Here is a 26082-nt window from a genome sequence, read left to right as displayed (position 1 = left end):
AGCAGTGCAAAAATGCAAAATACATGGACTGGTCAGTCTCCAGCATTGTATCCGGTCTCCTTTAATGATTTATTTGTGCAAAACAATTTTATGAATATAGACACTGCATGATGTCTCAGTGCCCTAACCCAAAACTCTTTGCATTATGATTTTTGTGATTTAAAGGGGACCTTTAAAATTGTATATATTATAAAATTTTCTAAATTAATTTTTAAAAATCTGAATATAATTTGCCCAGTTTTTCTAGAGAACCAAGAGAAAACATATTCCTTAAATGAGACTTCACTTACATGTTACGCTAATGGGCCTGGAGAAAAATGTGGCAGTTACAGTAGTTGCCTATTTGATAAAACATCACTGGGATTGTTTTCTATCAGAGCACAGTGGATGAATTTCTGGGAACTTGGCCCTTTTAACAATTAATAACTAGAAGCCATTCTTTGAGCACATATGTTCCAGAGATGGTGCTCCCTGTGTTATGAAAGTTACCTCCTGTGATGCTGAATTAGAAAAGCTAGTGCTGTTTCTTCTCTATACTCAACGATGCTTCACTTCTGGCACTAGGCATGTGGGGGATTTTCCACAAGCAGTTCTTCAATTCTGTGTGCACAACTCAATTATGACACAGTTGACCTGGAGTCAGCATCAGATTCTACAGGTTGAGAGCTCAGTCCACCAAGACTGTCACTTCAGTCCACTTCAGACACCAGTCCCAAGTCCAGGTTGTCACCTCAGCTTCCAATGACTGGCTGTAAGTTGTTGGTTTCCATGTCTCACCCCACCTGCCTTGGGTCCAGTCATTTGCTAGAATGGTTCCCAGAACTCAGAGAAACACTTTACTTATGTTTTCCCATTTGTTATAGAGGACAGGACTCAGGAACAGCCAAATGGAAAAGCCGTAAGGCAAGGAATGTGAGGAGCACACAGAGCTTGCATGCCCTGTCCGGGCACCATCCTGTGGTGTTCCATGTGTTCACCCACCTAGAAGTTCTGTGAACTCTGTTCTTTGGGGACTTTATGGAGGTTTCATTACATAGGCATGATTGATTACATCATTGGTCATTGGTGATGGACTCAACCTTTAGCCTCTCTTTTCTCCCTGGAGTTCAGGAAGTGGGGCTAAAAACATTAGCCCTCTAATCATGAGGTTGGTTCCCCAGGCAACCAGCCGCGCCATCCTGAGGCCATCCAGGAGCCGTCAGTCATCTTATTAGTGTACAAAAGACATTTAGCACTTTGAAGATTCCAAGGGTTCTATGAGTTGTGTTCCAGGACATAGGGCAAAGACCAAACCTGTGTGTGTGTGTGTCTGTGTGTGTATTTCTTATGTCACAGGTGCTCCAAGCAATTCATAATTCCTGAAGTAGGTATTATTATCCCTATGTTGCAGATAAGGAAACTGAGGATCTGAAAGTCAAGTGAATTTCCAAGGCTATATAGGAAATGGCAGTTAGAACCCTCATCGAGGTTTTTCCATCTCAGGGTTATGACCCTGGCCATCATCACCAGCAGTGGAGAACATAGGCAGAGTCATGCATGCATGCACTTTACAAATATTGTCTCCAGAAAGCACTCCAAGCAGAGCTCTGCTTCTGTAGCTGCAGGAGAAAAACACCCTAGAGCACAACATCCTCAGGTAACTCAGCTACTTAGAGATAAACTGGCCTTGTTCTGTGTTATCCACTCTCCCACCCTCCTGGCCTTATAATCTAAGGCCAGAGCAGCTTCCAAAGATCCTGGTGTGTGGCTTTGCAGCTTCCTGTTTCCTCTCTCTCCCCTGCCCCAGTCCAGCTAGGGCGTCTGGAAGCAAACATGTCTGGTCCTCTGGGCCTCATCTTTTCTCTATGTGAGCCTAGGAAAAGTTCTGCCTCCCACAATCCCTTCCTCTCCCTGGCAGATGTCAAGACACGACCTTCCAAGTTCTGTACCCACCCCTGCGACCCATGCCTGCCCTCCCTTTCCTCTTTTTTAGCTTAAAAATGTCCAGATATAGGCTTATTTCTTTTAATAAAGGGCATCTTTGAAATGGGAGAGTTCCCTGGCCCCCCCATCGCAGGACATGCGACAGGGGTGTGGCTCTCTATTTGGCTGCCTTGAGCTCAAATCCTTTATGGGAGGGGGAGCATGCAGACAGTCAGGTGTTAGAGCCTGGGTGAGTGCTTTGGGCTCCAGCCCTGCCCAGATCTGGTGGGCGAGCACTTTGGGCCCCAGCCCCATTCCAGCTCTGATTGTGTCTAGGGGTGGGTGCCTGTGACTCTCAAAGCCCAAGGAGGCATGTTACAGTGTGCTCTTTCAGCTTTGCCATCCGCGGATGGCTTGAGTGTTTAACCAGCTCAGTGAACCCTTTGCCTTTTTTACAAGGGCAGAAGACCAGTATGACAGCTTTCTGTATCCTGAGCTCTTGTCCAGCGTCCTGGAAGATTCAGGTCACACATGAACTTGAAGGATGAATGTGGAGGTTTTACTGAGTGGTAGAGATGGTTCTCCACAGGATAGATGGGGAGCCGGAAGGGGGATGGAGTGGGAAGATGATCTTCCCCTGGAGTGTGGCCATCCAGCAGCCGAACTCCTCTCTGACCACCCCCAGCCAAACTCCTCTAGGCGCTCAGGCACTCTTTCCCTTCTCTCTTTCTCTGTCATGCCATTCTGCCGTTTGTCTGCTTGTCTCCTCATCTCCTCATTTGCTCCTGGAGCCTGGGGTTCGGTATTTATATAGGTACAGGATAGTGGGGCATGAGGGCCAAAAGGCAACTTTTTGGGCACAAAAACAGGAATGCCTGTTGTCATTTAGGGCTGAGGGTATCCAGGCTTGAGGCTGGGGCCTTTGCCGGGGAACCTTCCTCTTCTACCCAGTATTTCCCAGTCTCCTGTCTGTATCACATTTAATATTATTGTAGCTCTTTAATAATTTATTAATTACTTGGGAGACATAAGCCACCTTAATTTACTATTTGCAAAACATGCTTAACTCCGGTACTCCCAATCACAAAACTTTTGTCAAAGAAATTTTTTGAAGAATAAATTATTCTTTAGTAGGACATAACTGCCTAAAAAGCAATAATATGGTAATCTGATTTTCAAAAAAAAAAAAATCAGTAGTGCTTCCATCAAGCCCTCCTCTCTTTTCCAAACTACTTAGTTTATTTTTCACTCTAAGCAACTCTTGGGAGAGAGAAACTAGAAAATTTGCCTGCATATCTTGTATCAGGTAAGCCCTGGTTCTACGTAAAGTTGCTTATAAGGTGGTTTAGCTGTTATGTGGATACTGTCATCTTCATTTCTTCTGCAATGTTTGTTATTTTGGAATGTTTGTAGGGACAATTGGAAATGTTGTAAGAAGTACAGGTAGTATGGGTGCAGCTTCGTGACACACCTCACCTGCAGCCAGGGCCCGGCCACATCTGACGTTCATGAGGCTGGTGGTTTCTTCCATTTCCATGAGTAATAGACCACCTCCCTTGAATGGGCAAGAAAGATTAAGAATGAGTAGGATTGAGAATATATGACCCCAGAGAGAACCAGAACACCCACAGTCCAAACACAGCACCTGTTTCAGTCTTTATGTCTGATAGACTGGAACAGGGTTTCTCAACCTCAGCACTATTGACAGTTTGGGTCAGAAGGGTTTTTAAAATTGCGAGGTCTGTCCTGTCCATCATAGGATGTTTAGCAGCATCCCTAGCCTCTACCCCCAGATGTCAATGGCACCGTCTCCAGTAATGTCAACAAAAAATATCCTCAGATATTGTCAAATGTCTCCTGGTGATAGGGTAAGGTAGAGTAGGGCAAAATCACCCTTGGTTGAGGATGACTGGACTAGAATTAGAAGCTACAGTGGCTTTTGGGATCTTTTCATGCTGTCACAACAAGTCACTCATGTAAAGAAACAAAACAAAACCACACTTCATGCGTGGGCCCAATGTGTCTTGTGTTCTGATGCTACCATAGCATTGGGCCAAATCACAGAACTCAGACATTCTGCCCGTAGAGAGCTCACAGTGTGGTCAGGGAAGCAGACATGTCAAGGGATAATCATATTTTAACAGGACTTACAGGGAGAAAATTGGTCATATTGTTGGATGTTATGTAGATAGAGCTATCAGATTGCCGACCACACTTTCTACTTTTCAAATGACCCCTCTGGGCACCCCTTGCTTATTCCCTCTTCGTGGAGCCTCGTTCAGGTTGCTCCTGCCTGGAAGGTCTCATCTCAGACTTTTTTGACATCTATCTACCCAGCTCCCATTTTGAAACTCATGGTCTCTTCTACATAGTTTATGGCTCAATGGCATGCAGTGTTGTTTGGTCCCCTCATTTCCCATGCCTTGATCTTATCAAGTAGATTGTGAGCTCTTTGAAGATAAAAAACGGATGTTATACTGGATTATTCACATAAAAGGGTGAAGCAAGTCACTCTTTGACTGTTTGTCGTTGACTTGCAAAACCAGACGTGGGATGGGAACTCAAAAGTATGGGGAAGGCAAGTGAAAGATAAAATAAAATTTAAAAAAACAGGAAGCCAGAGATTGAGAGGTGCTTGGCCTTCTGATGGGCATGTTCCTTTCTGCCTAATGAACTCCTACAGATGCTTCAAAACCCCAGAGCCCATGTTACCTTCTCTGTGCTTTCTGTGGCTTGGGGTGACTGGGGGATGCCCTGCAGCCATTGGTGAAGTGTCTCCTCACTTCCTGGACTGTCAGGTGTTCTGGCCAGAGGCTGGGGTATCTCGGTACATTTCTACCTGGCTTGGCAAATAGTGAGTTCTCAATCAAAATATGAATGACTGCCCTAAAGTTTAAGCAAGGGGAAGATCTCTTGAGTGAGGAAAAGCTTGTTCTTTATTAATACCGTAGTAAAACCCTTACTGAAGGGAAAACTGAAGGACTGCGAGGAATTCTAGGAACTCACAGAAAGGCATTTGTTTATTTGTTATGTTAAAATGTTGTTCAAAGTAAAGGATAAAATATGAGAAGGTATCATAGCTATCCCTCCCTTTCCCCATTCCTTACTGAGGATTAATGAGCTGCCAAATCTCACATAAGAGATTTACAGTTCTTTATGTCAGTGGAAAGAATTTCTTTGCACTTTAAGCAATGTGATATGCAAGCCACAGCAGGATGTCAGGAAAGGAGACATGATTTGGAGTTTAACTGGGAGATGGGCCGGGCAGCAGTGCCCAGACACATTGGTGATTATTCTTCCATCAGACTTCATCCAGAAGCCTCCAGAAGTGAAGGGCTAGGGGATTTGCTTTACTCAGAGAAGTTATCAGTCAGTGCTCTGTTACCTTTGAAGAAAAATTACAGCCATGTGAACACCCACTATGTGCTTAGGCACTGTGGGATGTGGTGTGTGTGTGTGTGTGTGTGTGTGTGTGTGTGTTTCCTTTAGTCCTTACCATAACCTTATATAATAATTACTATTATACAATTTTAAAGGTGAGGAAAATAGCTTATTTTTGCTCAAAGCCATACAGCAAAGAGATGGAGTAACAGACCCTGGATTCAAATCTGACCTCAGAGTCCAAACTCATTAGTCAGCCTACAACCTTCCAGGATGGAAAACAAAAACAAAAACTGAGCCTTTGTTTTTTTTTTTTTTTAGGTAAATGACCTTCTTTGGGGTTCCCTCTCTGCTGGCTTGTGCCAGGAGCTAGATTTACTTTTAAAAATAGGCCGGGCGCGGTGGCTCAAGCCTGTAATCCCAGCACTTTGGGAGGCCGAGGCGGGCGGATCACGAGGTCAGGAGATCGAGACCCTCCTGGCTAACACGGTGAAACCCCGTCTCTACTAAAAATACAAAAAACTAGCCGGGCGCGGTGGCGGGCGCCTGTAGTCCCAGCTACTCGGAGGCTGAGGCGGGAGAATGGCGGGAACCCGGGAGGCGGAGCTTGCAGTGAGCCGAGATCGCGCCACTGCACTCCAGCCTGGGCGACACAGCGAGACTCCGTCTCAAAAAAAGAAGAAAAAAAAAAAAAAAAAAAAAAAAAAAATTAAGTGTACTTCAAGTATTTCACAATTGAAGATAACACACACCAACCAGACAAGTAATTGCCAAAAAGATTTTATTCATTTTGCTATTTTAAGGATTTTTTTCCCCAGGGCCTTAAAAATAGTTTTATTGAGATGTAATTTATATGCTATAAAATTCCCCCATTTTAAGTATACAATTCAATAATTTTTAGTAAATTTATAGACTTGTTCAACTTTTATAACCATATAGTTGTAGGATATTTTACCACCCCCAAAACATTTCTCATCCTTTAAAGGGCTTTTTGTTATAGAATTCCTACGGTAGTTGTGGGGAAAAGGAGATGGAGGAGGAGGGGTAAGGGGAAAAGGTGGGAAGGAAATAAAAGGTTGAATACTAAAGCGAAGTGAGTACTCTAGGGAATTATAGAGCAGAAAGGGGCCTTAAAGATGACTTAATCAAAATCTTCATTTTAAAGATGAGGAAGAGAAAGGGTCAAGAAGTTGGGCAGCTCAGCTGAGTTGGTGATACACGAAGAGTCTGGTTTTCTGAATTTTAGCCTGTTTATCCTGCGGTTACCATGGCGCAAAGATATTTAGTGGTTTCAAACAACTATTTTCCTTTTGCTCACAATTTTATGGTCCGAAAGGGTTCTGCTGGGTGATTTGTCTGTGATCAATGTGGCATCTGCCTAGGATTCTTGGGCAGGAGGATGCACTTCCATGAGAACTTTGCTTACATGCCTAGTGTCTCCGTGCCCCTTGGTCTCCCTCTCCACATGTCATCTCATCTGCCAGGGCCTCTCCCATGTGTCTTGAACTTCTCATGGCATGGTGATTTCAGTACTTCTTATGTGGCATGACTTTTAAAAGAGGGGAAACAGAAGCTGCCAGGTCAGTTAAAATCTGTGTTTGGAATAGACATATGCTATTGATCAAAGCATCCCCTATATTCTAGGGGGTGGAGAAATGGGCACAGCTTCTTGATGGGGAATGACAAGAGCCACATAGCAAAAAAGCACATGGACAGGATGTATTATTTTAACCGACTTTGGAAAATATAGGAAGCCAGAACATGACTAGGCAGGTGAACATCTCTGCCACATCCTTCCATATTCAAACCTGGTTCTTTCTTGTGATTTTATAATCGTCATTGCCTTGTAGGATAAAATTGAAACACCATAGTTAATCCTAGAAACCCCCTTCAAGCTTGCCCACATGGATTCTACTCTCTGGCAGTAATAAAACTTCACTATTTCCCAAACACACCAGCTCTTGTGCACGTACTTCTCTTTGTCCGTCTCCCCGGGTCCTCGGCTGTCTCTCCGCCTAGCCAACTCTTCTGACTCATCCTGTCAAACTCAGCTCAAGTGCTTCCTTGTTCTGGAAACCTCCCCTGATGACCAGAGCAGATGCAGTTTCTCCATTCATCAAGCACCATATTTACTTTTCTGTATGAGTGCATACCAAGCTGTATTGTGATTTTTAGACTTTTGTGGAGGTTTTCTTTTTTCCACCCCACCCTGCTTGGGCAGTGATCTCATGGTGACTTTTGTAGGTTCTGGCATGTACCAGACATCTGATAAGTGCATTTTGAATGAATACATTTATACATATTAGATGCTTAAAGGGGTCAGAATTCCATATGTATTTTTGTATCGGTGGTATTGAGACAAGATAGTTCCCTTGACCCCTTCGTGGGACTTGGAAAAGGGTGGCTCACTTACTCAGCCAGCAATGCTCAAATCCCTTGCAAGACGGGGAGCATGCAGGTGAGTGGGTACAGGAGCCAGGGCAAGTGCCTTTGGGTCGTGGCAGGAACAAACTCTGTACTGGCCCACAGCACCCGTTAAACAGCTCAGTGGAAAGTCAGTGTGACAGCCTCTTGACCCGCACTCAGGTCCTTGTCCAGTGCCCAAGAGGAATGAGGTCACACGGACTTGAAACATGGTGAATGTGGAGATTTTATTGAGCAGTGGAAGTGGTTCTCAGCAGGACGGGGAGCTGGAAATGGGTTGGAGTGGGAAGACAGTCTTGTAGCTTGGCTGTCCGTGGCTGAACTCTTCCTGGCCATAGTCTCTGATGTCCAGTTCTTGCTTCTCTAGACATTCAGACACTTCTCTCTTCTCTGTATGTGTGCTGAGTCTGGGATCTGGGATTCTTATGGGCAGAGGACAGAGGGCATGGTAGACCAGAAGGCAACATTCAGGCAGGAAAACAGGGATGTGAAGTTCTCATTTAGGACCGCAGGTCCAGGCTTGAGGGTGAAGCCCTCTCCAGGGACCCCACCCTCTTCTACCCAGTATTTCCCTGCCTCCTGTACGCATCAGTATCATCTTACAGTGTGACTTTAACCAAGAACTGAGGCAAAGCCCAGTTCCACGTAGTAGCAGACACTGCACGTTCAACTCAGCTTAATGGGCTGTGTTTTTTCTGTTACTGACTCAGCCACCTTATGATCTTATAGCCATTGTTTCATTCCTCAGAACCGCAATTAAGGAAGAAGACCAATGCATGGAGGCATCAACACACAATTATTCTAAGATATACCAAATGTTATTTTATAAAGAAGAACATTGAGGTCCTTATGAGAAGAATTACCTGCTCGGTAGCAGTGCCAATTCACAGCTCTCTGTTGGTCCCAACATAGGATGCTGCCTCCCTGTAGCCAAGAGAAGCCACTTTGTAAAGGATTCTGCATAAATTTCATGCAAGGGCTAATCTGCTTCACACTATGGTCCCTAATTACTAACAGTGTTGTTCTGACTACCAGGACAAATTGCACTGGCCTACATGAACTGAAATATTTCAAGTGGGCAGGTCATTGCTTTCAATGAAAATTCTGCTCCAAAAGCAAGGTTGAAAACAGCAATAGCCTGTTGAGAGTTTAAATAAGCTCCTGTAGCAAAGGTAGCTTTCAACTCCTCATGGAGAGAACAAGTAAATCTGGTTGTGACCACCTACTAATTAGTTAGACAGGGCTCCCCTGGGGAGTGTGTGTTTAAACATAATTAATACTGAATATTGAGAGGAGTAATGAAATAAAAATGCATCATATGCAGACACACACTTTTAACTCATATGGGGCAAAATCTAGTTACTAAGCCTAATCGTATTAGACAGTTGACACTTGGGGAAGATTTCCCTGATTTGAAATAATAGCTAGCACCTGCTTTTGTTATGCGACACAATTAAAACTCAGAAGGAGAAGGCAGCATCAGTTGAAAACTGAAGAGCTGAAATGCATTTTTTTTCTGAGATGGAGTCTCGCTCTGTCGCCTGGAGTGCAGTGGTGCGATCTCAGCTCACTGCAAGCCCCGCCTCCTGGATTCATGCCATTCTCCTGCCTCAGCCTCCCGAGTACCTGGGACTACAGGCGCCTAAAATGCATTTTTATTTCAACTTTTAGACTGTTAAAGCTGGACTAATAAGCCTCTGACAAATATGCAAATCTACAGCAATCAAATAAGAGATAACATGGAAAGATGAGATATGGATGGTTCTGGAAGAATTAGAGAATGCAAATAAAGGAATAAATATGCTTTTTTTTTTTTTTTTTTTTTTGGTGACATCCAGAATCTTGGTATTTCTTCTGTGGACTCTGTAGTTGCCCTGTAGTTGGCAAATTAATGCTTGTCAGTCCAAATAATTGTTGCTCCTGTTAACTTCTCAGTTAGACACAATCTTCCCTCTAAGCATCTTTATTCCTTCTAAGAAAACTTTTTACACCTTCTGCTGCTCTGATATACCCTCCTCCTGTAAATGGAGACAGATGGATAGGAGATTCTGGAAACAAGATTCAACTCCTGTTTCCAAAGACTTGGCACCTGGGTAAAGGGCAGCCTTTGATGGAAGGGTTTTCTTGGGTAGACACTGCTTTGTAAGGCCTATCTCACTCGTGTTGTTAGTTTCCTGTTCACTGGCCACCTACAGCTCCCTCTGCCATTTAGAGTTACTCTCCACTCCACGTCATGGGGCTCTACTGGCCCTGATTCTCATTTGATAACCAAACCTTCACATTGTATTAATTTTCCTCCTCCTGGAATTGAATTTTGGAACTTTCCGGGCTTATCTGGTCACTCTGGCCCTGGCCTAGTATTCCTTTTGCTGCCTCCATGGCCTTGAGCCAGTTTTACCTTTGTTCTGATTCGTCCAGGACTTTATTCTCCTGGTCCTGGAGTTAAAGGGCAGCCTCGGCTACTCCTGTGTCCACTCCACTTGAATCCAGTACCCCAAGGAAGGTGGGGAAGAATCTCCTTATCAGAGTAAAGTCTTCCTAGGCACTGTCTCCTCCCAGGGCTTCTTTTGTGAGGAAAGAAAATTTCTCTCCTCCTTTGCAATTCTGGGACCCAGACACGTGGTCTTGGACACTTATCCCAGGAACCCCCGGTGTAACGCATCCCTCAGGGTGCTTAATTTCTTCCTCCTGAGCAGCAAATCATACTGAGCACAATGCCATAGTCCTGGGTTGTGGCCCTTTAAACCCACTGGGATTTCCAGGTTTCTGGAAGAAAGTATTTATTGACTTTCTAAATTCTGTACAATAACGTGAAATCCTGACAGCATTCCCGAGTACCCATGGGGAGCTCCCCACCCATCTCTCTGCTTTTTTGTTGGTTGCATGATTGAGTTCAAAGTATTTTAATGAACAAAATGATGATCTGTGGTCAAGACACCATCCCTCAAAGGATGTGTGTTACCAATAGCTGAAGAAGTGGAGGAAAGATCTTTTCACACGAGAAAGTGAGTCTGGAGCGTTTTGTCGTGCCTAATTCTTTTGGAAATAGCAACCAACAATTTTCTTTTTTGATTTCTATGAATTAAAATTACACTGATTAACTTCAAATGAGTGATCTCTTTTAAAAAAACTTTTTAAAAAACCAAACAAAACAGGAAGCTTTTGTTTTTCTGACACTATTTTGCTTCTATTTTAACTTTTGAAGTTAAAATGGAGGAGAATGACAATTTGAACAATGGTGAGTCTTTTGAGCCACAACTGTAATTTATATGAGTCTTATTTATTTTTGGCATTTAAAAATGTTTTTAATGAAATTACACCAGTGAAAAATCAACAAAGTGATAGTTTGCATTATAATATGTAAGCAGTTGAGGAACCCTTTTTTTCCCTCTCTTTTTTGGGTTATATTAATTCTATAAATATTTGAAACACTGAATGTACCTCCACACAGTATCAAATTTCTACCATGTGGCTGATATGACAGGAGCTGATTCATAGTTGTCATAGCCTAAGTTCATATCTCTTAGAAATTAGAAATAAGTGGGTCATATTTCTTGAAAATTTAATCATCCTTCTTGAAAAATCTTTGTTCGTAAACCCATTTCTAATAGGTGTGCATTCCTTGTTTAATGCTCACATCTATATTTTTCTTTTCTTTTCCTCTTTTTGCAAAGAAAATGGCTTTTATTAAGCTAAAAAGCGTGTACATCAAAAGTATAGAAACAAGGAAGAAGAGGTTTGGAGGATCATTTAACAAGAACACTCCAACTTTTTTAAAAATAAATCTTATATAGTTCTTTTTGAATTGTATCTAACAACAATTTGTAGATTATCTTTTAAAAAATTAGTCCTAAGTCATTTATTTTTGTTGTTTATGTAGTATTGTTTTTGTAATTTCACTTTTCAACTTTTTCTGTTTATATTTAAATATAATTGATAATTGTTATCTCTTTTCTTTCTTCTTTTTTTTGAGATGGAGTCTCACCCTGCCTCTCAGGCTGGAGTGTCATGGTGTGATCTCAACTCACTGCAACCTCTGCATCCTGGGTTCAAGCGATTCTCCTGCCTCAGCCTCCGGAGTAGCTGGGATTACAGGGTACTGCCACCACACCCGGCTAATTTTTGTATTTTTGGTAGAAACAGGGTTTCACCATGTTGGCCAGGTTGGTCTTGAACTCCTGACCTCAGGTGATCCACCTGCCTCTGCCTCCCCAAAGTGCTGGGATTACAGGTGTGAGTCACCACACCCTGCCTGTTATCTTGTATTTTGAGGCTTTGCTAAATTAATTTACTACTTCTATTAGGTTTTCTTATAAATTCCCTAGGATTTCTATGCAGATAATCATGCTATCTAAAAAGAGAGACAGTTTCATAGTTTTTCCTTCATAATTTTTATGCTTTTCTCTTTTTGTTATTTAGTTCATTGCATTGAGTAGGACACCCAGTGCAAGGTCGAATAGAAGTAAAACGGGTGAAAATCTTTGCCTAGTTCCTGATCAGAGAAAAGATAGCGTTTCCCCTCCACACAATTAGTTATGATCCTATCTGTAAGTGTTTTTTAGATGCCCTTTTCTTTCTCTTCCTAGTTTTCATCATGAATGGGGGTATACCAAATGACTTTCCCACATCTATTGAGAGGATATTTTTATTTCTAATATAGTCTGTTGCATTGATTGCTATTTGGATGTTATATTGACGTTGCATTTCTAGGGTGAACCTCATTCACTCTTGCTGCACTGTTGTTTTTATATATTGCTGGATTCAATTTGCTAATATCTAGTAGAGGATTTCTTCTCATCCATGCTCTTAAAGAATATTGGCCTGAAATTTGTCTTTTCTTATGTTTTTGTCAGGTTTTGGTATCAGCGTTGTGTTGGCCTTGTAAAGTGAGTTGGAAAATGTTCTGTCCACCTCTATTTTCTGAGAGAGAATATATCAGATTGATAAGATGTTGTCTTTAAATGCTTTATCACATCTGGTGAAACTGGTCCTGGAGGCATTTGTTGTCTTGTTTGTGGAAAGCTTTTGATGACAACTTCAGTTTCTATGTAGAATTATTCATACATTCCATTTCTTCTTGAGTCAGTTTTGGTAATTAAGTTTTCCAAGGAAGTTACCTATTTCCTTCATGCTCTAGGATTAATGGGCATACAGTTATTTATAGTATCTCCTTACTGCTCTCCATCTTTAGCATCAGTTATTATATCCCTCTTTCATTTAAGTAATTGTTAACAGTTTTTCCAGAGAAATGGTTCTATGTTTTCTAACAATTTTCTCTAGGTTGTTTAGATTTCCTCTTTCTTAGGCAAAGCAAATTGCTTTTGTCTAATCTTTAGCTCAGCCCTGATAAATTTGTGAAAATGCTTTTCTGGCAGAAAAGACTCATACCAAATCATGAAAATCACTTTTAATATGCGGCCTATAAATACAGCTCTACAAAGAATGGGCATATAATTAACTGAATTTTGTGTCTACATGTCAACTTGATTACACATTGAGATGTTTTCTGCCAGCATTTCAAATCCCAACTTTAGTGTTGCAATTTGCACACCATCTAAAGATGATTGAATATAAGTTTTAGCTAAATTCGTTTTCTGAAGAGGACACCTCTTAAGAGCAGGTGTTCTCTCCTGTGACACTGTTGAGTAATCCCACCTGTCATATAGCACACAGTATAAATCATCATACTACAAATCTATTAACTTATGATTCATTCTGGCCTGCCTTGTAAAAACAAAGATGAAACAGTACCCGAGACCAAATGATTTAAGGCACCCTGAACAGATCTTCTCTCACTAGGAGTTCAGCCTCGTTCCCTCTGAGCATGTGCTACTTTCTGAGAGGAAATTGGTTCCTAGATTGAGAAGGTTTATTAACTCTTTCAGACAACAGAAAGACAGGTCCACCTTCTTCTAAATAGCTTCTCAGAGACCTGATGGAGTGTCTGTCTTTCTCAAGTGCTTAGCTTACTGGCTGGAAGGGATTTGTACAGGAAGAGACTTGGAGTATCCTGTCATTTCCTTAAAGAAAATTCACAGCTTTTTCTTCCCTCCTTTATTCTCTGAAGGCAGTAATAAACCTCTATTAATTAGTCATACTTCATTGATAAGAACGCAGTGTTTGCCTGGTTTCACGGCAATCTGTGGAAATTATTGGAGTGCTTTTCTAATTTCTCGTGGAGAATGCTCCACTAACACAGAACCTCCCACACAAAGATACTCAACTCTGGGCCATGTACACTTTCAGAATCTTTGTAGGACTGGTGGACCCTATTGGTACATCTCTGGACAGTTTCATGTAAGGAGAATATTACATAATATCCAATGTGAGTTATTTAATTTCTCCCAAAATTTCACTAAAATTAAAGAGATATAACTCCTTGAGCTTGTCTTCTTCGTGTTAAAATTAACCAACTGCAGCTTTCAGATTCAAGAAGTATTTGGAGATGCCATTTAGAAAGGTATGAGTCAGATTTTGGAACTTTGTTGGATTGTTTTCGCAGGTGTTGAATTTTTTCTATTCCCACAGCCACCTTTTAAACAGGTATGACTGTGCCCATGTTGTTTTTCCTTTCAGATATAGGATGTGTCAGTTTAAGTAGGGAATTAGGGGTGAGAGCAGAGAGAGTAGGCAGAGAGAAGGGCATTTTAGAAAGAACTGAAGCTTTGGAGACAGATCTGAGTTCTCCTTTCCTGACTAACTGGTGGCTTGGTCAGAGTGGGTCTTTATCCCATAGGCACTGATGGGATGGATGTAGAGAGAATGCAAATCTGGCAGTCGGATGAGTGGTGGAAACTAAAGTCCGAATTCCGTGTATTTCCAGCATTTGCTGGGTGTGCTCAGCTCTGTGGTGCACAGGAGGGGGCATGAGACTCAGCTTCTGCCACCGGGAAACCTGCAGTCTGGGGACAACGGGGACGGACATGGCTATCTGGGATTCGAGTGTGAAGGAAGGAAGCCAGCTTTCCCCAGAAGTATAAATAGTGGACTGTGAGGGCCCAGATAGAATGATCCTGTTTAGGAGAGGAAGTGCATGAGAGGATGGGTTTTTAGAAGAGGTGGCATTAGTGCCAGGTATGGACGGATGGATCAGTTGAAAAAAGAGGAGACAGACGTTGCATGCCGAGGAAAGAGCGTGCTCAGAGGCACAGAGGGACCAAAGTGAAGAGTGCGTTCGATAGAATAAAAAGAAGTCATATGAAGTTGAATTGAGGGGTCTCCCTGCCTCCCTCCCTGTCTCCCTTCTTCCCTTCCTCCCTCCCTCCCCTTCCTTCCTTCCTTCCTTCCTTCCTTCCTTCCTTCCTTCCTTCCTTCCTTCCTTCCTTCCCTTCTTCCCTGCTCCTTTCCTCTCTTCCTCTTAATCGCCCTCCATCCCTTTTTGATCCTTCTGCCAGACACTGAGGATATGTGCTGAACCAAACATTTAGCCCTCCTCGCTGAAGCTTAGAGGGGCAGCTCCCCTTGTGTTAGGAATGAACCCCGGGGAATTACTCTGAGGAGCAGGGAATGACTCACAGCTTCAAGTTCAGCTAGAAAGTTCTTTCAGTAGCCTAGAGAAGACAGATTGGGAAGCTTCGTCAGGAGAATTGTCATGGCACTGCAGAGGTGGGGTGTATGCCATTAATTGTTATCAAAGCTCTCGGTGGAATTATTACGTAGTCTAGTATAAGTGGTAAAAGCATGAACCTGGAAGCCAGACTACCTGGGTTTGTACCTCAGCTCCAGTCCTCACTAGATGTGTAACCTTGGGCACATTGTTTAACTTCTCTCTGCCTCAGTTTACTTACCTGTAAAATGGAGATAACAATAGTAATTCCCTCACAGAGAAGCTGTGGGAATTAAATGACTTAATATAAATAAATAACCTCTTAGAAAAGTGCCTGGCATGTATCAGTCCTGTACAAATATAAGCTATAATTATTAAATTATTAAATTTAGTAAATTATTAAATTACTTCTTCTAGTGCACTAAATGAGGGTGAACTTTCAAAGGAGGTGCCAGTTGTTCCCACTTTTGCTGGAAACAGTAGATGAAATTGTTTGCTTGTACAAGTAAACAGGTTTTCAGGAATATGAAAGAATCACATATTCAACTATTACGGAAAGAAAGAAAGCAGTAGCAACTATTTAGAACCAATCTGGCTATTGTTATATTACTTTTCTTTCCAAATGTGGGAAGAAAGTTAAATGCAACACACATGCGCGCACACTTGTACCACATACACACGTACACACAGACACACACATTCCTATGTATCTCCTTAGAGGAGACAGTGTGTTTATCCATTGAAATATTTCACTGACAAGTTTTGGAAATAATCTCACAAACTTAAATCCTGGCCTTTGAATTATTTCCAAAACTTTTGGATATAACGTTGGGGTAGAGAGAGAAGTCCCATGAGACTTATTTTCTACTTTTATCATCGAAGCAAATGGCCCATTAACACAGCTCCTTCAGGCCGAGCCCATTAGATGATGCATGCCTTCCAAGGGCAAGGACACTGGGAGAGTGTTTTCTAGTGGTCAAGGGCAAAATTATTGCTTCTAGTGGAAGAATGAGAACAACCCTCCTTTTTGCACATAACGATAGATATAAGAAAGCACCAAATATACTGGGCAGAGAAATTACCAAGATGATAGCTGTCTTCAAAGGCAAATTCCTGTGTTTATAATCGAGGTTAGGAATTTTGGTTTCAGTAACGGTGTGTCCTCATTAACTATTCAGAAATGATGTTAATTTTAAGGTTCATCAGTATATGAGAAACGTCTGTTACTTTTAAACACATGTGCATATTTGCATTATTAGCAGGGTGTTATAAAACCAAAAAAAATTTCAGGGAGCTCACTATAGATTTTGTACAATTTACCCTTCTTTAAAAAATAATCTTCAAAAATCCCAAATTACTTCTTATGTTTACAACAAAAATAATTTCTATGATGATAGTGAATAGTTAAGCTTCCCAGTGTACCATAATCAAGGGTTCTTTTTTTTCCTTGCCTCTGGACATAATCTTAAACACGTTCATTCCAAACTACTAGGCATTTGAATTGTACACAAATTTAAATTTGCTGTCACCAAAACAAATGTGAAGCGTTCCTGTTTCTTGTTTCTGGTGAGTCTCTCCCTTCATTCATTCACCCTCCTCACCTAGGAGCAGCCACACCTCCTGTGTCAGAAGTGTGCCATACAGAAAATGGAGAGGCTGGCACCTCAGGGTCAGTGCTTGGCCATTCGATTTCCAGGGTCCCAGGAAATACTACAACCAATGCATCCAATTGTCACTTCCATCCTCCCAAATCCAAGCATTCAGTAGGGCCTGGCCACACTACATCTACAGACACCATGGTGAATTATCATGCAGGGAGGCTTGGATCAATTAATTAGTAGGTCTTATTGAAGCCAAATATAATTCATTACGCAGTTTCGAGCTATTCAAATTTAACTCCCCTAAGATTACATCATAGAATTATTGGCAAACAGAAAATAGATATCAGTAAAGTCTCTTCTTGGTGAATCCTTGTTGCTCACCTTCGGTTACCTAGGACTCCTCCAATTCAGGCATACACATTTTGAACATGCAGCCCATTATATGAAAGTCAAACACACACACACACACACGCCTCATGGACTTAAAGGATGCTTTGTTTTCATCTATCTGATGTGATTAATAAATTGCTAAAGGGTAAGGTAACGTGTATAGACATGGTAGCACCCATTTAGGATGGATGATAACTGTTTTCTTCGTTGCTCACCATGTTGCATTCAAAACAAATTTTAATGAGCATCAAAACTGAACAAGAGCAAGAGATATTGACACATCACCTCTGTTTGGTGACACCAGATTTAAAATGGTTAAAGATATGAAGGCCTGGCAGTTTGGTATAAATGTACTTAAAATTATGACAGGAAACTGGAATAAAACAACTTCAGACACATCTTGGAATACAGCCTTGATTCCTTTGTAATCACAAAATAACACCAACTAGTTTAATTATTTTTTATTTTAATTTAAGTTCTGCGATACAGATGCACAACATGCAGGATTATTACATAGGTATACATGTGCCATGGTGGTTTCAACCTGTCATCCAGGTTTTAAGCCCCACAGGCATTAGGTATTTGTCCTAATGCTCTCCCTCCCCTTCTTCCTCATCCCCTGACAGGCCCCGGTGTGATGTCCCCCTCCCTGTGTCCATGTGTTCTCATTGTTCAACTCCCACTTATGAAATAGTTTAATTTTTACTCGTTCAGACTTGTAAAAGCACAAACCATTTCTCACTAAATTAATCTTTACATTAAAATGAATGGAAATCTCTTTCTCACGGTATTTCACCAAACTTTGCTATTTGGTTCTGTTTTTTAAAAGAAAAATAAGGAAAAGGACTTTAGAGAATGAAATATTTCAAATGTACATTGGTATTTCGTCTTTAACAAATGTAGAATTTAATAGCGTCATGAATATGCAAGGTCACATACATACTTAAAAATGTTACATGTAAATTATTTATTTGTGGTATGTGTACGAGAGAGAGTGTGACAGAGAGGCAGACAATGAGAGAGAGAGGATCAGTGTCATCAACTTACCGTTTGGGGATACATAAGTTCAGATTGAAGGTAAGTAAAGCATTTGACGAAATTTCAGATTCATCTGATGGACACTGATTGCTTAAGCTCATTTTTTTTTTTTTTTTGAGGCAGAGTCTGGCTCTGTCGCCCAGGCTGGAGTGCAGTGGCGCGATCTCGGCTCACTGCAAGCTCCGCCTCCCGGGTTCACGCCATTCTCCTGCCTCAGCCTCCTGAGTAGCTGGGACTACAGGCGCCTGCCACCGCGCCCGGCTAATTTTTTGTATTTTTGGTAGAGACGGGGTTTCACCATGGTCTCGATCTCCTGACCTTATGATCCGCCCGCCTCGGCCTCCCAAAGTGCTGGGATTACAGGCGTGAGCCACCGCGCCCGGTCGCTTAAGCTCATTTTTAAAAAGATTTAAAAAATTGTTGAGGCCGGGCGCGGTGGCTCAAGCCTGTAATCCCAGCACTTTGGGAGGCCGAGGCGGGCGGATCACAAGGTCAGGAGATCGAGACCATCCTGGCTAACACGGTGAAACCCCATCTCTACTAAAAAGTACAAAAAACTAGCTGGGCGAGGTGGCGAGCGCCTGTAGTCCCAGCTACTCGGGAGGCTGAGGCAGGAGAATGGCGGGAACCCGGGAGGCGGAGCTTGCAGTGAGCTGAGATCCCGCCACTGCACTCCAGCTTGGGCGACAGAGTGAGACTACGTCTCAAAAAAAAAAAAACAAATTGTTTAAGAATTCTTCTGAGAAGCCATATATTGCCATAGCCAGAGATCTTCCATACAGGATGAGATTATACAGGTTGTTTGGAGTTTCATGGTTTACTGACAAACCTTAATAACAATTCTGGTTTCATTTCTGCTTCAATTATGCAAAAGTGAGAACATGATTAATTAATCCTCTCCAGTCAATAGCAGCCTTGAAGGATTCTTGATCATTTGTACTGTAAATTTCTTTTGAATATTGATACTTAAGGCACCAAATTATTTGCCCCACTGAAGAGTACATGCTGAAAATGTTTGTGAGTTTCAAAGATACTTCATGTAGGTACAAATTCTAAATCTTGACAAAAATGCTTTGTGGCTTACCCATTAGATAATAAAAAGTCAGTAATATCTGAGTATATGGAATGTACCAATAACAGATAATGTACAATTTTATACTTCCCTTATGATTATCCTAGTGTGTTATCCTAAATGACTTTTTCACTGATGTTCTTATATAACTTATTTGCTTTTTACATTTTTTTTCTACAAAATCAAGAGACAGTTCCCTCTTTTTGCAGTAACCAAATGTATTAAGAGCAAACTAAATTACCAGATAGAGAAGTTCTCACCATATATGGTCAGAGTGTATTTAATTTCATGCGTGCGTGAAAGATAATAATGTGATTTCCAGGTACTAAATATTCCTTAGCCGTTCACACTCAGTACTATTATCTGGAATCAAACTAGATTAAACTTACAGAATGGTGAATTACTGAAAATAATGAAGTTAAGGCAATTCATTAATCTTTATCTGCTTGTCTTTTTTGTAGCCTGGATGAAATGAAAAAATTCATTTGGGGGACTGATCAGATTTCAAAGGGTCTAACATTATGAAAAGAAACACTGAACTGAAAATGTTTTTTTTTTTTCTTTTTGAATTACACACAGCACCTTTCTTACATGCCTCTGTTTTTCTTTTAGTGGCAGAGCATTTCTATAACACTGGTTGAGAAAGTTCAGATGATTGCTGTAATCCTAGGATCCCTGTTCTTAATAGCCAGTGTGACTTGGCTCCTCTGGTCAGCCTTCAGCCCTTATGCAGTGTGGCAGAGGAAGGACATCCTTTTTCAGATCTGCTATGGAATGTATGGTTTTATGGATCTAGTGTGCATAGGTAAGACCATGACCTTCAACGTTAACACACTGTCAGTAATCCATTTCTTTCAGCGATTACGTTTTCACCATTCGGATCTAATAGAGAATGTTGCGGATTGAGTTATCTCAGTTCTCCAGTTAATGAATTAGCTGCGGGTCACAATTGGGCTGCTTTTCTAAGAAAGCACAGATTCTATATTCCTGTGTCGTTTGAAAAAAAAGTTAACAGGATAATGCTCACTTAAAGTGAGATATTGTGCAACTGAAAGAAAGGAGGAAGGGTTGAAGAAATTATTTGGAGTGAATGATCTAAGGATAGTCGTTTATTTCTAAGGAATAAGAGCAAACCAGTTGTCCTTTACAAAGCTGGGGGTCCTGGCCAATGCAAATGGCGTTACTGTATTGTGCATTTGGGGAGAGGACAGACATCTCCATGTCTTACATCATGATGACTGTGCAGATTCTCTGAGGGCAGAAAGGGGCCGCTTGGAAGGTTAGGGACTTAGGGACAGTTTTCCTTGCTGGCCTGTGTCTCTTTGTTTTACTTAATAAACTCAGTGACTTAGAAGATAAAAAGAATCAAACATTTTAGCTAAAATAAACCCTAGGAAAAGGTTACTTCTGTGTTTCATTTGACCCATCTGTTGTTCCCTAGTACTGTGAGAAAACGGAAGCCGATCATGCCCCATTTATGTGGCATGTGTGAGGTGCACAGGCATCGCGATGGTGACCAGTTGGTGAGGGATAGAGCGGTGTGGGTGGCTGTTGGGAGGTACCACGGCATCCGGAGCATTTTCCTGCTCTGATGTGGCAGAAATGCACAGGCTCCACCCAGATCTACTGAATTAGGAACTTTAGGGGTGGGGCCCAGCCATCTGAGTTTTACAGTCCCTCTGAGGTTCTGATGCATGCTGAAGCTTGAGGACTACCAGCTTCAGGGGATGGATGCTAAGCTTGGGATCGAGAGACTTGGTTTCCAATCCTGGCCTCTGCTTGGGCAGGTCACCTTCATCCCTCCATACTTCTGTTTTCTCACCTATAAAAATGCGAAAGGATAATTCCAACCATGCAAGTCTAAATAAAGGAACTAATGATTATAAAACAATTATGTTATTAATTAGAAGTTATAGATTAAGTATATTTGATTAAATTGGAAACGTTGAATAACTTTGAGATCACTTAAATTTAATGCCTGTACTTACTAGAGCTTTAATTTGACTAGCAATTTTAGTATCTTCAGTCATTTTTTTCTAAAAGAACTCTATAAATGTTTAAAATATGATCAGCATGATTTTTTGTTTTTACTTTTTTCTTTCCTCCTTTCTCACTAGTACAAGTCTAATAAGAAAGAAAATGATCAAATTTCAGGCCAGAAAGAAAAAAAATAAAAGAGCGAATGTTTTGAATAATATATAAACTGACTAGATGTTGCCTGAATAATTGAGCTAATCATGTATATGAGCAATTTGCATGAAATGTGATAATGCATATGAAAGCATTTGGAAGTTCGAAATCTTTATTCAAATATAATCTCTAAGGCATTGCTCTAATAAAGAAGAATCACACAATTGATCCACAAATTGAATCCCTTAACACATTCAAAGACAGGGTTTATTCTTTCAGCATGAATGATATAAAATGAAGTGTTCCATTGATATTAAAAGGGAAGATGCAAAATAAAAGAGCCAGTTAGTTCCCAAGCCAACCTGGAAAGGAAAAAAGTCCAGTTGACTTTCTTGCCCTCAGTATAAACACTCAAAGAGACCATGCATTTCCTGGTTAGGAGATGATTTTTTTTTAATTTCACAACTTGCATTTAGTGCTGAGTTATTATATCTTAAATTCTGATGACTAATGTTAGTATTTTAGTCAAGATTATTGCAATTCTGCTTTCAAGAGCAAAGACATAGGAACAAATAATCTTTCAGTAATATATGACAATTTGAAGCTTCTCTTTTAAAATTTGAGCATTTGCCCATTTTATAAAATCAAATTTCTTAGAAACAAAAACAGTTGCCATTTCTCTGGAGATATTTTGGAGAATAAGTTTTTTTAAATTTTTTTAAAATTATACTAGGGTACATGTGCAAAACATGCAGGTTTGTTACATATGTATACATGTGCCATGTTGGCGTGCTGCACCCATTAACTTGTCATTTACATTAAGTGTATCTCCTAATGCTATCCCTCCCCACTCCCCCCACCCCACAGTAGGCCCCGGGGAACATCACACACCAAAAATGAGTATTTTATCTGAGTCTTAAATATTGACAGTACGTTTCATTGTGTTTTGACTCATCAAATCCTAATTTTATCATTCCATGATCTATTTGTATATTTTGAAAAAATTAAATAATTCTGATTGAACATTGTTTATTTTACTTGGCAGTTTCACTAATTAGTCTGTTCTGGCCTGGAGAATATCTTAATTTTTTTCCCCAAGAAATTAAGAAACTATTATAGTAAGACAGCAAAATACTCGTAGTCTACCAATAGCCAATTGGATTGCAGCCAGGAAGAGCTCCTGCTAATATTTCAAATTAATTCAAATGTCTGCAAATTAAATGCAGACAGTAACAAAGATTATATTGATTGTACCTTAAATACTCCTGACTGGAAGACTTAGAGTTAGAGTTAGTGTGAAAAGCAGGTTTACAACTTTGCATCCCATTTCCTCAGCTCAGTTTAATAAATACTTCCTAGGAACTTTCTATGTGTTGAATAGTGCTAGGTTCTGCGACTAAAAATAAGAGTTGCCCACTTTCCTTCCCCCAAGGAGCTCATGAGGAGGACAGGCAGGTGAGTAAGTGATTAGAATACAGTGAGATGTGCACAGTTGTGGAAGTATGCACAGGAAGGGGCAGTTGGACAACACCAGGAGGAATGAACCTTGCGGTGCTGTGTGTAGGGAGGGGAAGGTTTCAGGCTGATTTCATGGGGAAGTGATAGCCAAGAGATGAACAGATACTTGGCAAATAGAGAGCTGGCCTCCTTCTTGCCATGGGAAGGTGTGAGATTGGCTCCCCATTCAAAGAGTTTTAATGTAATTGGAAACATCCCTCTTTCCTGTCTGTCCAAGCTTTCCAAACTTGATTCTACCTAAGTAGAAGAAACAGGTTGGCAGCTTCATAAGTATCATTTGAAAAAATTATTCTGAAAATCCATAGAAGATTGTTCCAGAATCCAAAAATGTTATCATCCAGCCAGTCTATGTAATGCTTAGGAGAGTTGGATTGTTAAACAGAAGTTAAGATTTGGAGAACATTTGTTTACTTGGGGAAATTTATGTACTTATTCCTAGGCACAGTGAATTTGTTTGTTGCTTTCATTCGTAATTAATACATTTTCCTCTTTCCAGATATTTAGTTTTGTTTTTCTTGCTATTAACGTTTTGAGTTCGCTCAAGGGTCTAGCCACTATTATAGTTGAAGCATCTAGATCGGGGTTGTTCAAAATAACTTTCTGCAAGGATGAAAATATTCTGTATCTGTGGCATCCAATTCTATTAACACTAGCTAAATTTGGCTAGTGAGCACTTGAAATGTGGCTAGTGAGACTGGGAAGTTAATTTTCAATTTAATTTAAATAGCCACATGTGGCTGGTGGCTATTACTTTAGACACAGATTCTGCACGGTGGAATGGCAAGTGTGTAAGAACTTGAATAACAGGTTTCCCTTTGTCTGTATAAATGGGTTGCACTTGCTAAGTGATAAAGGAATTCTTTTCCAAGAGAGATGAATAAAGTGAAAATGAGCTTGAGAATTAAGAGAAGAGTGTTAAAGTATGTGTGATTGCCAAGAGTTCGACAGTGATAAAGGAGAGACATGTTTGACAAATGACTCTTTTTGTTACTGGACTTTTTCAGAATACTTCTATGGATCAAGTGTGAATTTAAGTTTCAATCTGTACTTATTATAAAATTCACATCTGTTTTAAGGAGATTAGAATGTAAAGAGATTATATTTGGGGAGCGTTTCTGCATGTTTAAATAAATGGCATGATTGTACACCAGAAAACTAATAGAAAGGATTTAAGTCACTTTAGGATTTAAGCTAGTGGCAGTAATTTAGGGAGAAGTAACAGCCAGGGAAGCTCATGTTGGCTCCCCGCTAAAAACTATTTTCACAGTGGACCAAGGAAGATGAGCGAACCCAGAAATGAAGCCTACCTGCCCGGCAGAAGGCCTTGGGCAGAGAATTTGCTTCTTCACTCCACCCTGGACACTTTGAGAAAAAATAGAAGACCATCATTTCCACTGACCCTTTGATTGAAGGGAAGCTAGTGCCACAAGAAGAATATGTTTATTCATCACTAAAAGTTTGAGGGACCAGAAGAGGGCCATGTGATTACAGGAGTTATTAGATTAACTTGCATCTAAAAAGTGAGGGCAGTCACCAAGTTATTTTAGCGTCTGATAGAACCAGATGAGGTGAGTTCAAGTTCTTGTGAATAGAAGCAGCAAACCAAAACTCTGTTATCGTCAGTGATATTTGTAAAATAGAGATAGTAGTGCTTGTACCTGTAATCAACACTGTAAGTTAGTGGCAAATCCAAGTCTGGAAATGTTTTGATCTTCCCTCAAACACTATGGGAAGAAACTGGTTACGTTTATAACACTTAAAAACATGGATTGCTTTGGCCTCTTAAAATTTTTCCTAATTGTCCATATAATATACACACACATAAAATTTGTGCTCATAATTGTGAAATCCATAAAGTTAAAAAAGACCACTTAACTCACATCCTCAATTCTGCTATGCTACTCCCTTTGCAGAAATGTCCCCTCTCTGCATTTTGAGGTTTATCTTCCAGATTTTTTCATTAGGTTTACATGAGTTTAGGTACATGGATACTTCTGCATTTTATTTATAAGTGAGATCATACTGTACAAGGTGCTGAGAAAATACTCTTTTTCACTCAACGATATAATCTAGAGATCTTTCCCTGTTATAACAGATGCACAACAATGTATTTAAACTTTTTTCTACTGATGAATTTTTAGGTTACTACCAATTTTTGCCATTAGGGACCATGCTGTAAAGGACATCATTTTACATGAATATTTCTGTTAGCGCAATTCTGAGAAGTGGAAAGTCTGGGTTGAGTAATAAGCTTATATAAATTTTGGTAAGTCCTTTTATATTGCCACCTAAAAAGGCTTTATCAATTTATCTCCCCCCCAATACATATGAGGTCCTGTTTCCTCATACCATGCCAACTATGGATATCATCACTTGTTTGACATTTTCATCAGTGGTTTTAACGTTTAACATCATTCGAGTAGTTTTCTTAAAATTAATTCCATAGCTATTTAGTTTGTGGGACAATTTTATCTTAAAAAAAAATAAAAATGGCTCTACTAGGTCATGCCAATGTGCAGCACTTCCTGCCTGATGTTTTTTGGGATCTAAGGATGTGATATGCAGGGACATCGACGAGCTCTAATCTGTAAACACTAAGAACTGATCAAGATCAGAGACCTTTGCCTCTCAAAAACGCTGCGTTCTCCAGCACACTTTAGGAGTCTTTGGGCCACGTTTTTAAAAAAATCTATTATACTTTTAACACTGAAGGGATTTTAGTTCTTAGTCTGTCTCTTTTTAGTATAGAAAGTGCTCCCTGAAGTTGCTACAAGAAAAATAGCCCTCTCTGTGGCTAAAGGATTGATCCTGTTATTATTGCCTGTTCTTTTTTGTTTTTTTTTTGAGACAGAGTCTCCATTTATCGCCCAGGCTGGAGTGCAGTGGCGCGATCTGCAAGCTCCGCCTCCTGGGTTCACGCCATTCTCCTGCCTGAGTAGCTGGGACTACAGGCATCTGCCACCACGCCCAGCTCATTTTTTGTATTTTTAGTAGAGATGGGGTTTCACCACGTTAATCAGGATGGTCTTGATCTCCTGACCTTGTGATCCACCCGCCTCGGCCTCCCAAAGTGCTGGGAT

General features: G+C 40.7%; 1 protein-coding gene across 2 annotated transcripts in view; it reads left to right on the top strand.

Moving 5' to 3' along the window:
- Positions 1–26082, top strand: part of MARCHF11 (membrane associated ring-CH-type finger 11) — a 115422-nt gene that overhangs the window by 71287 nt on the left and 18053 nt on the right. For both annotated transcript variants that reach the window (XM_033178825.1, XM_033178824.1), the window contains exon 3: positions 19967–20159. In XM_033178825.1, the coding sequence (XP_033034716.1) occupies positions 19967–20159 (193 nt within the window). The remainder of the gene's footprint in view (positions 1–19966; positions 20160–26082) is intronic.

Source organism: Trachypithecus francoisi, unplaced genomic scaffold (genome assembly GCF_009764315.1).
Source record: "Trachypithecus francoisi isolate TF-2019V2 unplaced genomic scaffold, Tfra_2.0 Lachesis_group2, whole genome shotgun sequence".
NCBI lineage: Eukaryota > Metazoa > Chordata > Mammalia > Primates > Cercopithecidae > Trachypithecus > Trachypithecus francoisi.
The sequence above is the reverse complement of the archived record's forward strand: the minus strand, read 5'-3'. Positions and strand labels throughout refer to the sequence as shown.